This window comes from Camelus bactrianus, chromosome 2 (assembly GCF_048773025.1).
Source record: "Camelus bactrianus isolate YW-2024 breed Bactrian camel chromosome 2, ASM4877302v1, whole genome shotgun sequence".
In the NCBI taxonomy this organism is placed as follows: domain Eukaryota; kingdom Metazoa; phylum Chordata; class Mammalia; order Artiodactyla; family Camelidae; genus Camelus; species Camelus bactrianus.
In genome coordinates, this window is record NC_133540.1 from 18581675 (window position 1) to 18597838 (window position 16164).

The following is a 16164-nucleotide window of genomic DNA, read 5'->3' on the forward strand; positions in this document are numbered from 1 at the left end:
TTCCACAAATATTTAATAACAGACTTGTGAAAATGCCTAAATTGGGTTTTGCAGAGAACACACAAATCACGATGCTTGGGTTTGTTGTCATTCATGCATTTATTTCATGATTTGTATTTCCCCCAGCACTTCTCTATTGTCTAATTTATGTTTATTTTATTTTATTTATGTATTTATTTATCTTTAAAAAATTTTTATTTTATTTTATTTTTTGGGGGGGCAGGTAATTAAGTTTATTTATTTATTTGTTTGTTTCTAATGGAGGGACTGGGGATTGAACCCAGGACTTCATGCATGCTAAGCATGCACTCTACCACTGAGCTATATCCTCCCCCCTCGTATTTATTTATCTTTAATTGAAGTGTAGTCAGTTTACAATGTTGTGTCAATTTCTGATGTGCAGCATCATGTTTCAGTTGTACACGTACTTACATATATTCATTTTCAGCTTCTTTTCCATTCTAGGTGACTACAAGATGTTGAATATAGTTCCCTGTGCTGTACGGTGTCTGTTAACTAATTTAAACGTGAAGGAATTCCTGCAAGGCAGGCAGGGAAGGAATCAGTATTCTCATTGCACAGGTTAGGAAATGCGGGCGCAGGCTGAGAGGCCCCTCTGCCAGGTGGTCAGGGAGGGATGGAGCTGGGCTTCCAGTTCAGGTGCCTCTCCTGCTGTCACATGGATTCCTTCTCACCAGGAGGTCACAGATTCACCACCCCCCCGGCCCCCACACATGTGCACACGCACTCAAACATACTGAGCTTCAAGTCAGGAGGGAGGTAAGGGCAGAGTGCACGCAGGACTCACAATCAGGAAGAATCATGTTCAGTTGACGGTAGGTCGGGAAGAATTGGTATCTAATTACATGACGTTGGGCTGTGCCTTGAGAGAAATAACACTTCATTCTCTGTTCTCACTTAGCTCAGAGTTCAAGGGCAGAGCTAGGCATGTCTCACTCCGGCTGATCTGCAGACACGCAGATTGCTCTAGGGTCACGTGCAGGAGAGGCATGTGACTCAGACCACGCAGAGCAGGTGACACCCGAGCGCTGGAGTGCATTTCATTCTCTGGGCAATGGGAACACAGTGATGGGCTCTCAGCAGGAGTGTTCTATCTGTCACGATAAAAGGGGCTGTTGGGGAGGTCATTGCAGTGACTAGTCAGTAAATGGTTAAAGGCTGCATTAAGGCATTGTCAGCAGAGCTGGCGAGTATAGAATTTGAGATGTCGCATGGGCAGTATTTGGTGACAGTTTGCACTCTGAGGGTAAAGGAAGGGGAGAAAAGATGGGTTTGATTGTTTTTATTGAAGTATAGTCAGTTTGCAATGTCATGTTAATGTCTGGTGTCCAGCATCATAGTTCAGTCATATGTACACATACATATATTTGTTTTCATACTCTTTCTCATTCTAGGTTACTACAAGGTATTGAACATAGCTCCCCTGTGCTACACACGAACAGTTGTCTTAGGGAACGGGTGAATTTTGTGCTAAAGGAAATGGATGAATAAAATCCTGGTGCACGATGAATAAACAGTTAATGTCAACATGGGCTATAAGAAGGGCGGTCACGAGAGATTTATTTGGGGCTTACTAGTTGTCAGCACTGTTTCAGCTTTTTTTTTTTCTTTCATATGGTCCCATCCCAAGTTACATATTGGGTAATATTATTGCCATCTTTTAAAGTTGGCTGAGCTGAGACAGAATGAAATATACAACTTGCCCAACCAAGTCAAAGTAGAAACTAGCAAAGCCAGGGTTCAATCCCTGGCTGGTCTCACTTTTAGCCTCTACAACTGCCACATCTAAGGTCAAAGCCCAAGGTCCTGGGATACGGGATGGTAACTTTTTTATGGGGTTTAGCATTTAAGATGAAAGTTATAGGATTTTAAACAATGTAAGACAGTGATATTTTATGCATTTCTTTTTCATTGTTTCATTTTTTTTTTATTCTGGAAAGCTCACACTTCAGGTCTTGAAATAATTTAACATTTCAGTTTAAAAATCATACTAGCAAAGAAATCAGTAAGAAATACTTATGAAAATACATGATTTAAAATTTAATCATATGCAGTATACATTTACAATATATATGGTCCTATATATCCATATATAGAGCAGATGATATATTTGCTGCATAATAATATGCAATATATTTTCAGTGTGTATTTTCTCAGTGAATAAATAAACGAGATAATTGTTGTAATGATTCAGGCTTGGGAAACATTTGTACACACACACACACACACACACACACACAAATGGAATCTGACTTTGTTAAAAGGGCTGAGACCACTAAGAGAGTGTAAAAAGAGAAGATAAATGATTGGAAGACTGATCCTTGGAGAATGCCTTTATGTGGTGTTCTTTAGGAAGGCTAGCAAGACAAGGACATGAGTTAGAGGAAAGTGAGAGAGGGGTGGGGAAGAGTTTAGTTTGGCAGAACCAAGGAGAAAGAAAAAGAACGTTCAGGTGCAAGAAACACTTAAGAAATACACTATACAGGCTTCATATAATTAGGGACCTTACCTGTCACGCAAAATACTGTCTCCTCATACCTGGAAAGGTATTCTGAAGTATCAAAAGTCAATTGATTGCAATAGTTATGGTGCCATGAACAGAAAGGGAAAATCAATACAAAGACATGATTTGTAGGATAATGTTTTCAAGTTTTCTTTCCTTGTTTTTATGGAATTAGTCAGAATGATATAGAGTTAAAAGTTATGCAGTGGGTACCACTGGAGAGTGAGAGATTAGAGTTAAGCTGTCGACTCCAGCTACAAACGTACTATATTGAGGTTGAGACCAAGATGGCAGATGCAGTGGGAGGATGAAGGACTCACTTCCAACCACAAACACATCAAAAATACATCTACAAGAGATAAGCAACAAGGTCCTTCTGTACAGCACAGGGGACTCTATCCAACATCTTGTAGTAACCTATGGTGAAAAATAATATGGAAAGGAATATATGTATATGCATGCATGACTGGGACATGATGCTGTGCACCAGAAACTGACACATTGTAACTGACTATACTTCAGTTAAAAACAAGTGAAAAAATACATCTACATGTGGAGCAATTCTCACTGAAAACTAACTGGACACTGACAGAAAGACTCTTCTACAACTAAGGGTGTAAGAAAGATCCACATGGAATCAGGCAGGAAGGGAAGAGTGATCAGCCAGGGGCCTGCCCTTGGGAGGGGGCACAGAAGTGGGGGTTACATGAGTAGAGATCCTCCCTGGGGGAGGTGAGGGTTGAGCCGTGTATTGGGTGCCCTGGCCCTAGGGTTTGATACCAGGAGGACAAGTCCTCTAGGCTGGGTTGAAAACCAGGGGGACTAACATCCTAACAGGATGGCTGTAGGAACCTAGGCTCCCTCATGAAGAGCACCCTCCTGCGTACCTACACAAGGAGGAGGAAGCAGATTGAAACTGCAGGGCACTCCGGCCAGTTTTCTGAGACCACTCAGCCCCGCTTGCTGCACAACATAGCTCCACACGAGGGCAAGGGCTGCCCCGACCAGTCGTGAGGGATGGAGGCAGAGGTGGCTCAGACCTGGAATGGCATCTGAGCTGGGTGAGGGTGGCCATTACTGGTACTTATGGGGGCAGCAGATCAGGAGCAACCTGGGACTCTGGGGCTGGGGCCACTACAGCCCATGCCCAAACCCAGGCTGAGTGCCCACACCAGACCCTCTCACTGCGGCCGTGCTGCCATAGGGGGCGATGTGCCAGTGCTGGGAGGGGACAGCGCACACCTAGAGACGACGGAGCCAGCTTAGACCTAACCCTCGGGGCTTCTGCTCCAACAGCTGGGGGTCTGACCCTGCCCCCAGTAGGATGGTCTAGGCTCCTGAGGTGCAGAGAAGCTGCACCTCACACCTGGCACTGGCTCCAGCCCCTCCAACCCCAGCCACACCTCCTACCAAGGTGGTAGATGCCAGCACTCCCGGCCAAACGTGACTCATGCTCACCCACGTCAGACCCGGCTCTCCCACCAAAGCCAGTGGGCACACACGGACTGTGTAGAGGGGCTCCCCAAAAAGATACCTTTAAAGACCAGAAGAGGTGACTATTTCACCTAGCTTCATAGAGACAAAGAAAGTTCAGCAGAATGAGAAGACAGAAGAATTTGTTTCAATTGAAAGAACAAAACTCGTAAAAAAACAAGAGTAATTCACCAGATAAAGAATTCAAAGCATTAGCAGTAAGAATGCTAATTGAATTAGGGAGAGGACTAGCTAAACACAGTGAGAATTTTAACAAGGAACTAGAAAACATCTAAAAGAACCAGTCAGAACTAAAGTATACAGTAACTGAAATGAAAAACACACCAGAAGGAATTAACAGTAGACTAGGTGATACAGAAGAATGCACAAATGACCAAGGTGAAGGAATACAAGAAATCGTCCAGGAAAATGTTGATGTGACGACCAAACAGATGGAAAATATACTGTATTCTTGGATTGGAAGAATTAATATTGTTCAAGTGACCATACTACCCAAGGCAATCTACAAAGTCAGTGCAATCTCTATTAAAGTACCAATGGCGTTTTCCCCAGAATGAGAACAAATAATTTTAAAAGTTAAAATTTGAAAACATACAAACAAGATTTTGATGAGTAAATTAGCTAGATCTGAGGAAAGACTGATTGGATTTAGTGTTTAGGAGCTCACTAGAGAAATTTCAGTAGGAAAATCGAGGTCACTGTTTACAAGGAGGTAATGCCGGAAGTTGCGTGATGGAAGATGAGGGAGATTTTCTGTGGTCTCCGTATTCTGAGGTCAGGATTGCTTGTTGGTGCCGTTTTCAGCAGACTTTGCACACCCTGCAAAGCACCATCCCTGCTTACGAAGCAGCCTATGGGTTCCATAGACGTGAATGGTAATTTGTACATTAAAAAATGTAAAACGAAAATAAATCAAGCCCTGTGCTTCTCCCTTTCTACTAACCATGCAAGGTTCTCCGATTGTACCGAGGATGCTACATTAGCAGCACCAGTGAGCAGAATGGCCCAGGAGAAAAGATGTGAGTCGGATGCACCATCAGTGTTGTTATTGGCTTTCATCGTCTGGGCTCGCAATAAGAAGTGGAATAATCAGCAAGTTACTTGGATCCCGGAGATTATCCTTCCTGCTGTTTGACCTAAGGTGTCTTTTAAAAGCACTTGCCTTTGCTGAGCTTCTCAAAGTTGAGATTAAATTTTTAATTATAGTCATACTGATTGAGAGCATCTTTGTTTAATATTTTACAATCAGTTTGGAGTTTTAAGACACAAATGCAATTCTAATACTGATTAGCCTAATCATTCAGAAATTCAGACTAGTGTTTCACGGGCAACTGCATGGGTCATCAATCTCGAGGTGAGACCGAGACTTTTCTGCCCCTTCTTCTGCCTCCAGAGGTGACCCAGAGAAGATGGCTATGTATGGAGTGTGGTATTGTCTCACTCATTTTAAAAAGTTGTCTTTGAAATTGTTTCCAGAGCTCTGACACACTACCTGAATATTCTCAGTGCTAGTAAATCTCCCTCCTTTGAGGATGGATCGGAGGGAGGGACATGGCTTTAAATTTTGGAGGATTGCTGGGCAATGAGGTAGAGGTGAAAATGAGTAATGTTATTTCTAATCAGACGAGGAGTCCTTTGAAAGGAGTACATGTGTGTCCTTGTGTGTTGCATCAGCGGGGTCTTGGATCCCGGCTGGATTGGGAGAACGTCTGCAGCAGAATGCAGACCCTCTTGGGTATTTTAGGGATGGAGTGTTCAGAGTGTGGCTCTCAGTTCATCTTGAGATGATCACAGTGGACTGGGTAAGCAACATCCCTGAGGCTGAGTCAGCATTCTGGCTGGTTCCTGGGGGTAAATCTCAATGAAAGCCTTATTATATTTGGGGACAGGGACGGTGATGGCTGTGTGGTAAGGAGAGGGAGGTGGGTGATGTTGACCAGATGGCTGTTAGTTGTTTGTGTGGTAGAGGGACACTGAGAGAGAAATACCCAGAAAACTAGAGGACAGGCAAGGAGATAGTTGACTATGTGTGATGCAGTGATACAGGCAGGGGAGAAAGTCAACAGAGCAGGGACAACCAGGAGAGAAAGGCCACTGTTACACAGTCATGGTCATTGGACAATTAGCTGAATTGCCTGGAAGAAAAAAAGTGCCTTCTGAGTTAGGTGAATTGTAATTTCTTACGAAGTTATGTACAGTTTGTGCCTGTTGTGGGGCCAAAGCCAAGTGTTTCCAGATGGCCATGGTAACCAGGAGGCCCCTTGACGACTCACTCCAGAGTCTAACACAAATGGAAAAGGAAAGGCATGGCTCCTTATTAAGAGCGTCTGTGTGTTCAAGCCCGGCCATCCTTTGCCAGGCCTGCTGTTCCCAGCCCAGAAGCAACTTCACTGCAGACGGGAAGAGGAGGTCTCATGAATAAATCATGCCGCCCGATATTCCTATAGCTTTTAGATGACAGGCCAACTCTGCAGGAAATGAAATAAAATAGACCCAGAGCAGATTTTATAGCAAGTGCTAATTTTTCTGTGTCATATGGAATCAATAATTTCTGAACAAACTTGAGGTTTAAGACACACATGTCAATACACATATATCCATGTATACAGTAGGAGATCACGGCTGAGTTTGCCTAGAAGGGTTTCAGCAATGGAAGGGCTTCTCCATGCATGTGAAGAGTGAGCACAGTCAAACACCGGCAAGGGTGTCTTCAACCTCTGTACTCAGACAAGGACAAAGATAAGACAAGGTCAGGCATCTCATCTTTGCTTTACGCTGAAGTATTTAAATGTGAAGAAACACATGCAGGTATTTTCCGAGATATATTAGTCTATTCTGCAGAAAATTAGTAGTAAGGGAGCTGGCAATTGATACATTGCACAGACACAATCTAGAAAGGCAGAGATGAACTGAAGATTAGTAAATATTTAGAAGAAAATGGGAAAATTTGCTGAATAAGGGCCACTCAGAGAAGTAGCCAACCTTGCTTTCCTTTTGTTTCATATAACACAATAGTCAGTAAAAATCATTGCCTGTCATGTATGGTCTGCAGTTGGCTATTAGGATGTGCATATATTTTAGCAATGCTCTTACTCATGAAACAAGTCCATTTCGTCTATAGACCGTTTATTTTTGTGAATATGATACTTTTGGCCTCATCCTTTCAATGAGGTTTAATTAATTTAAAATAATGCTCTGTATTACGCTCTGGGTTGTTAGATTATGTTACTGGATAGCTGACTTTCATATTTTGGATTGAAGTCAAGATGAAAAAATATCAACTATTCATTCACCCAAACATGTGGTTGACTTGCACAGGTTGTCTTAAACACTGGGGGGGGGGGGCTGGTTTCCATGGTGCATTGCAGGGGATTAGTCTTGGATAAATTAACACTTACTTTTCAGAGAGATTTGACAAGACTGTGTTTCAAAAAGTTATCCTGGTTATATTGTGGAGAATTGAATGCAAGGGGCATAATTAGATGAAGGAGGAAAGTTGGGTAGGTAGTCCAATTATCTGAATGTGGGACACAGTATTATCCATCAGTTAAGAGTGTCGACTCTGAATCCAGACTGTCTGGGTTTCAATACAGCATCTCTCACTTACTAGCTGTCTGAACTTGGGTAAAGCCACTTAATTCCCCTCTGTTTTAAATTTCCTATCAGTAATTTGGGATTAATAATAGTTCCTACCTCAAGGGATATCATGAGAAATAAATGAGTTAATGTACCGTGCCAGGCCACATGGCAAATACAAGGTGCATACTATGTGCTGGTGGTGCACTAAGACGGTTGGCGTATAGACAGAAATGAGTAAGCCACATTGGAGTCTTTCGGGGTGTTAGAATGACCGTGACTCAGTGATGGTCTGACTATGGGGGAGGGGCTGGAGAACACAGCTCCCTGACATACAGATATTGGCAGAGGACAAGGGACTCTGGGAGTAACAGGGACTTCCAAATAAAGTATTATCTTTCTAAGAATGATGACCCCAAGCCAAAATACTTTGGTAACAGTTTTTGTTCTGTATGGAGTAGAACACATGAGATAAGTTAAGTCTGTGGAAAAGATTAAAATTAGGAGCTCTGAATTTCACTTAATTGACTGAGCCACGCAAGGTGAGCGATGTACGTTTCAGGTAACACGTTCCTGGGTCTCTGTGTGAGATGTGAGTCTTGTATCCATCTTCTCTTAAAGAGGTTCTGGTCAGCATCAGAACTTCTCATAAGCATGCTGATCTTCTAGTAAAAAAGCATTATTAATGCAATAAAGCTTCTTAAAAGAGTCAGATAATATAGAGAATGAGTTCTTATGAATGTGTATAAATCCCAGGGAATTGTAGACTGTTCTTATAACTAATGACTTTTACTTGTACTTTTTTTTTAAATGGGGCTGTCCTAAAATATGTTTACACTTACGTAGTTTGTTAAATCATGTGTATTTTCTTTTCTCTTTTTTTCTTCTTGTTCTACTGAGGTATAATTGACATACAGCACTGTATGAATTTAAGGTGTACAGCACAATGACTTGACTTATATATATTGTTAAATGCTCACAACAGTAACCTTAGTGAACATCCCTCATCTCATGTACAGGAATAAAAGAAAACTAAAAGAAAAAAAATGTTTCCTTGGTGATGAGAACTTACGATTTACTCTCTTACCAACTTTCATATGTAACACACAGGGGTGTTAATTATGTTAATCATGTGTGTTACATCCCTAATAAATTATCTTATAACTAGAATCTTGGGCCTTTTGACCATCCAGTTCCCCCCTACCTTCCACCTCTGGTGACCACAAATGGGACCTTTTTTCTGTGAGTTTGCTTGTTTGAGTATAATTGACCTACAGCATCTGTGTTAGCTCGTGGTGCACAACATGGTGATGTGACATTTCTGTACATTACAAAATGATCGCCATGTACATTTCACCCCCGACTCATTTATTTTGTAACTGAAAATTTGTACCTCCTGATTTCCCTCACCTATTTCTCTCATCCCCTACCCTCTCCCCTCTGGTAACCATCTGCTTGTTCTCTGTATCTGTGACTCTCTGTTTCGTTATGTTTGTTCATTTGTTTTGCGTTTTGGATTCCACATATACATGAAATAATACAGCATTTGCCTTTCTCTGACTGACTTATTTCACTCAGCACAATATACTCTATGTCCATCGAAGATTTTATTATTTTTTATAGCTGAGTAATATTCCAATGTGTGTAAATATATATATATATATACCACCATATCTTTATCCATTCATCTGTTGTGGACCCTTGGGTTTGTTCCATATCTTGGTTATTATAAATATGCTGTTATGAACATGGAGGTGCATATGTTTTCTTTAGAAAAATGCCCAGAAGTGGAATTGATGGATCGTATGGTAGTTCTATTTTAGTTTTTTGAGGAACCTCCATACTGTTTTCCACAGTGGTCACACGACTTTACATTCCCAGCAACAGTGCAGGAGGGTGCCCTTTTCTCCACACCCTTGTCAGCATTTGTTATCTGTGGTCTTTTTGACGATACCCATTCTGGCAGGTGTGAGATGCTATCTCATTGCAGTTCTGATTTGCATTTCCCTGATTAGTGATGTTGAGCATCTTTTCATCTGCCTGTTGACCGTCTGCATGTCTTCTTTGGAAAATGTCTATTCAAACCCTCTGCCCATTGTTTAATTGGGTTGTTTTCTTTTTTGATATTGACTTCTATAAATTACTTGTATATATTGGATATAACCCCTTATCAGATATATGAACTGGCAGTATCCTCTCCCCCTCAGTAGGCCACTTTGTTGATAGTTTTCTTCGCTGTGCAAAAGCTCTTTAGTTTGATGTAGTCCTATCGCCGGAATCATTTCTCTAATGCTTTATGATTCTTTGAATCTCTCAACTAGGGTGCTAAGTAAATAAGTGCTCATAAATTTGATGAATTATTGATGTCAACTCTGTATTTTTTCAATTTGTTGATTCTTTGGTATTTTATACAAAAAAAGGCATTAAGTTTCCAGCAAGTCCGTGCGATTGTATGCCAACCTCAGTGATTATCTATTCTCTTTTCCCTGTTCTTCTAGTCTGCTCCCAGTTTTCAAGAGGAGTCTACGCTATTTTTGGATTTTACGACAAGAAGTCCGTCAACACCATCACGTCATTCTGTGGAACGCTGCACGTCTCCTTCATCACCCCCAGCTTCCCGACAGATGGTACCCATCCGTTCGTCATTCAGATGAGACCTGACCTCAAAGGAGCACTTCTTAGCTTGATCGAATACTACCAGTGGGACAAGTTTGCATACCTCTACGACAGCGACAGAGGTGAGTGACAATACCTGGTCTCTTTATGATGGGTCAGACTCAATGCCCACCCTTGATGCTTCCATGTAATGCCATAGAGCTCCGTGAGTGTATTAGGAGAAAACCAAAGCAGACTCATGGACGTAGAAAACAAACCATGGTTACGAGAGGGGAAAGTAGAGAGGGATAAATCAAGGGCTGGGGATTAGCGGACACATGCTACTATATATAAAGTAGATAAACAACAAGGACCTACTGTATACCACAGGGAACTCTATTCAATCTCTTGTGATAACATATAATGGGAAAGAATCTGAAAGGAAAAAACATATATGTATGTATATGTATAACTGATTCGCTTTGCTGTACACCTGAAACTAACATTGTAAATCAAGTACACTTCAATTAAAATTAAAAAAATAAAAAAGCCCAAAGGTAACTTGGTTTCATTATGCTATAAATGAATAATACAATTTGAAACCTGGGAAGTAAACTTAGAGTAAAATAAACAAAAAATCATGAGTGTACAATTTACAGAGGTAGACTGTGTTCACATCATGCCCTGATGTGCAGTTGTAATGAAAAAAGCACTTCCTGGCACCAGCAGCTGAGACCCTATGATGACTGTTATTACTAGTTCAAGGTCAGTGAGGTGACTGCCTTGGAAATCGGTTTGGGTAAAATTGGAATAAATATATGAATAAGAACTACAAAAATTTATATATATGAAAGATTTTCACAAGCAAAAATTTTATCAGTCAGGGACAGTTATTATTAATTTTGCTTTAGAATGAGATCCCTGAATCTCAGAGAATGTGAAAGACTTTCTTATGACCCATCCACGTGTGGGTCAGCTGAACTGAGGTCTTTTGACAGTAGACTCATGCATGGCTTTTTCACAACTCTGTACAGTTATGTTTTTGAGACATTATTTTTTTTTAGGAGGGTCTTAATTAGGTTTATTTATTTATTAAATGGAGGTGCTGGGGATTGAACCCAGGACCTCGTGCATGCTAGGCTGGTGCTTCACCACTGAGCTATGCCCTCCCCACCGTGCAGTTGTTAATGATGAGACATTTTGGACTAACATGCCAATTGGATAGAGTCTTGCCTCATTATACTATTCTTTTTTTTTTTTTTTTTTAGCTGGGGGAGGGTACTTTCTTTGTGTTTTCCGCATCCCTTGTTGTGAAGTTTGGTATTAGCAGACCTGACTGACTGACCTGTCATAGACTTCCAGATATTTTTAACCATTCCTGGGTCCATGATTCTGTTTCAGTGGGTCTGTGTACGTCCTAAAATCACATGAACATTTCATGCACATAATAATAGGTGGCTTTTCTCCAGAAGGCACCCATCACCAAACTCAAAAGTAATGAGAACCACTATTGCACAAATCTGGAATGGTCCCCACATACCAGCCTGTCCAGGAAGCAGCTGGCTTTGAAGGTTTGGGTGGAAACCAGAAACCTGTTTCTACCAGGAGAGGGCACCCTGCTAACCTGCAAGGGCAGATGAGGAGAGAGCCGGCCGTCAGCCCCTCCTCCAAGGATCAGTTTGGAGTCTTGGCTGCAGCAGTCTGGCTGGGCGTGCTCCAGCCCGGTGTCTGATTCTCTGTCCTGGCCTCCAGTCCTGAGAATGAGGACCCTACCTGGAAAAGCCAGTCAGCGGTGTACAAACTGAAAACACAGCTCTGTCAACAGTCAGCAGCCTTCCCCCTCTGTGGAGAAGGGAGTGAAAAACTCAAAACACAGAACCGTTGAGAGTACATACGGATTCCAGCGTGCTGGAGGACACTGGGGCATCCTTCTCGGTAATGTGATAAAAGGGCTCAGGACACTAGGCTTCTCAGAGTCCTTCCTCTTGTCCTCTGCTGAGTCCTTCAGTCTCCTATGTTAGCAGAACCAACCTGAAATCTGGGAGGATTGTTAATACACCTTTCACTCTTGCCTCCTCTTTTTAAAAATTATTTTATTTTTAATAGTTTAATAAAAGTATAGTTGATTTAGAATGTTTCAGGTGTACAGCATAGTGATTCAGTTATAAGTGTATATATATATTCTTTTTCATTATAGGTTATTATAAGATATTAAATATAGTTCCCTGTGCTGTACAGTAGGACATTGTTGTTTATCTGTTTTATATATAGTAGTCTGTATCTGCTAATCCCAAACTCCTAATTGATCCCTCCCTCCTCCCTGCTTTGGTAACCATAAGTTTGTTTTCTGTGTCTGTGAGTCTGTCTCTGTTTTGTAAACAAGTTCATTTGTATCATTTTTTAGATTCCACATATAAGTGATACCATATGGTAATTGTCTTTCTCTGTCTGACTTTCTCCACTTAGTGTGATCACCTCTGGGCCCATCGTGTTGCTGACTCTTGCCTCCTCTGGATAGGATCCCTTCCATCTAAATATCTTCTATTTCTCGATAAACTCCTTCGTCATTGTCACGCCTCCAGGCCAAGACACCACTGTGTGTCCATCCTTCATCTTCCATTTTCACTCTTGTTTGTCTTTCATCCATGTTCCATAAAGTGGCCAGAAGTTTTGAATGCTTGTAGTGCTTTTCTGACCACACCACTGCCTTGCTTAAAACACTCCAGTGGCTTCTATTAGAATGAGGGTAAAGTTGAAAATTCTTCACAGGACTCTAAGGTCTTACAGTATCGGGTTCCTGCCTGATAACTGAGTGTCCTGCTCGCTCAGTAAGCTAAGTCCATCTCAGTAACCTTTCACCATCTCAGATGCACCGGACACCTTCACCTCGAATCTCTGCACGTATTTCTAAATCTTTCTCCGTCAGTTTCTATCACATTTCCACGGAGATGCACTTTACCTCGTCATTCTCTCTCAAAGCAATCTCTTCTTTTCCTATATAGTGCTTATCAGAATTTATAATTAATATTGGTGTTCATCCTTTCATCCAAGAAGTGCTGTTCCACGTTCCAAGGACGGTTTTAATCACACAGACCAACTTCTCTTCTCATTTAAGATCTGGCTGTAAGCCCCAGGAAGGCAGTGCCCAGACAGCACCCACTACGCGTTACTGTACACACAGTGCGTAAGTTAACGCTGGAACAGCCGATAGTCAGTAAATCGTGTTAATAAATGAATGAGTTAAGCATGTATGTCTTTTAAGTTTGAGATGATAATAGAACTTGAATCCTGCTTGCTAAATCGAAGGATCAGAAGATGAATTCTTTTTACTCTTTGATCGGATGGAAGGTGGCGTTTTTCACTTTAGAGACACACGTCACCCGCACTATGACTCCCTCTAGGTGAAACTGAACTTTTGAGATAATTCAGAGAGACAGCAGCTGACGTAAATACTAAAAAGAAACTCCAGTATTTGAAGAAAGAGAAGCTCTGGGAAATAAATGATCCGATGGTGATGGATGGGTGTATGTACTTGTGCAAAGAACCTGAGACATTTCTAAGTGGTTTTATTAGTACTTCAGAAATATTAAATGAAATTGAAGTGATGAGATAATCTCCAGTCATTGAGCAAATTGATTTGACTTCAAGCGCATCTGCTGAGAGAGGAACGTTAGAGTGATAATATTAAGTAATTGTATCTTGAAGCTAAAAATGACTTACGGATTGATTCTCAAAGTGTTGCCTAATGACTGCTCACGTGTCATGCGAAGCGTGTTACGCTGGCCTTTCACCCAGATCTGTTTTCACAGATGAATGTGTAAGACTCAGAATACTAGCAGAAGACTTGACCCTTATGCAGTGTTTTGCTTGGCTCGTGGAAATGGGATGTTTGCTTTTTGATTTTTTTTCTTACTAATAACCTGATTTTTGTAGCTTTGCTGGCATACCACAGGTTTATTCAGAGGTTCACACACGAACTGTTTCTTTTTCCCTTTGGTCCTTAACCCAGTTCTCTTACACTGCAGGGAAGCACCTCCTTGTTTTGGTGGTACATGATCTGAGGATGAATCTGTGTTTGCCTCCCAGATGACGCATGCTTTAAAATGATTTTGTCTTTCAATTTCTGTCTCCATGTGCCTCCATGTCCAACAGCTTGGTCTGCTTTTGATGTGGGTCTCTTCCTACTTCCTTGACTGTAAGATTTCTGTCTGTCTGTTTTTAATAATCTTAAGGCTAGAAAAGAGATCATTCAGTCGAGTGAATCAAATCAAGGGTTTCAAGACATTAGCAAGGTCAAAGGGAAATCAGCCCAAAAATAATAAAAACTTAATAAAAATTAGAAATAGAACTGTATTAATTGAATTCTGAAGCATATCTTAGATTTAAAAAAAGTTTTATAGTATATATCAAGGCCAAACACATCAAAATAGATATATTAAAAAAAAAAGATCTTTCTGAGAGTCTAGATCAGGTAAACATATTGTTAAATTTTAATTTCTAAATACGTGAATTGATGCTCTTATGAACAGCACAGAGCCCAAGTATGAGGGTGGCTGTCCCACACTCTGCCCTGCATCTGAGCTGGATGAAAAAGACAAACTTTTCTGGTGTTTTCTCACTGCATGGCTCTTAACTAAGATGCCAGTGAAACCTTTCCAGCCTCCAGATAGCCATCCACAGGCTGAACAGCAAGTCCAGGAGAATCCATCCCAGCTGTAGACAGAGGAGGGAGGACACAGACGCCTCCCTGTCTCCTGTGCACATCGTCTTTGATGATTTCAGGTTTACAGCTGAGGGGGGTGCTGAACTCTTCCTTTGGGACTCTTCAGCATCTTCTCTTTGTCCGAGCCATGGGGCAGCAGCCTGGCCCTCCTTGAGAAAGCAGTGCCCTCCCTAAAAGTTGCCTGCTTCCCTCCAGAGAGAGGAGGCAGATAGATCTTTAACACATTTGAACTCTAGAGTAATGGGGTTACCCTAAGTAAGCCAGACAAAGGAGGAAAAATACCATATGATACCACTTGTATGTGGAATCTAGAAAAAAATTACACTGATGAACTTATTTACAAAACTGAAACAGACTCACAGACATAGAAAACAAACCTATGGTTATTGGGGGGAACGGGGTGGGGAGGGATAAACTGGGAGTTCGAGATTTGAAGATACTAACTACTATATATAAAATAGGTAAACAACAAGTTCATGCTGTACATATATATATATATATATATATATATATATATATATATATATACTGAATATATGTATTAACTGAATCACTATGCTGTACACCAGAAACTAACACAACATTGTAAATAACTATATTTCAATTTAAAAAATAGAGTAATGAGGTTTCCTAGGTTAATACATTACATATAGTTTTGTCTTTGATTATATATATATATATATATGTATATATACACACGCACATACACACTAAATCAGGGTATATATGTTTGAACCAGGACTTAATCAAAATGTGCTTTTCATTTACTGGTTCAATGTCTGTAAGGTAAGGTAATACATTTCTGGAGACACTAGGTAAAATCAGGACTAATGCTTTATAACTTGGTTTTAATTTTGAACCAGATGATTTGTCCCCTGAAGGAAGGCATCCAGTTCCAAGGAGGCATCACGCATAGGATAAAAATGCTTCCAAATTGTACGTTTCTTTTACGATGTTCCTGAGAGGGTCAATGAGGGAACTATATGCTAATCTCGTCTGGCCGAGGCACGCTGCCGTGATTTAGTGATCATAAATATTAATTTCTGTGCTTGAAAGATGAATAAGGACAGTGAATTTTAAATGGAACAAAGAAAATACTTTTAAGAAGGAAGACATGGTCTGAATGAAAAATTCCTATTTGCGGTAGTTGTTATTAATTCCACCCATTAATATGCAAACTGGAACATTCAGACGTCACCTGTTTGTGGGCTGATGGTTTTCCTGTGACTTCCTCACAATATTATGAGCAGCA

General features: G+C 40.9%; 1 protein-coding gene across 4 annotated transcripts in view; it reads left to right on the forward strand.

The window, feature by feature from the left end:
• GRIA2 (glutamate ionotropic receptor AMPA type subunit 2) overlaps positions 1-16164 on the forward strand; it is a 141024-nt gene that overhangs the window by 66352 nt on the left and 58508 nt on the right. For all 4 annotated transcript variants that reach the window (XR_006725077.2, XR_006725076.2, XM_045517056.2 and 1 more), the window contains exon 3: positions 10093-10332. Coding sequence is in view for 2 of the 4 variants with exons in the window: in XM_045517056.2 (XP_045373012.1) it covers positions 10093-10332 (240 nt within the window). In the remaining 2 variants the exon portion in view is untranslated. The remainder of the gene's footprint in view (positions 1-10092; positions 10333-16164) is intronic.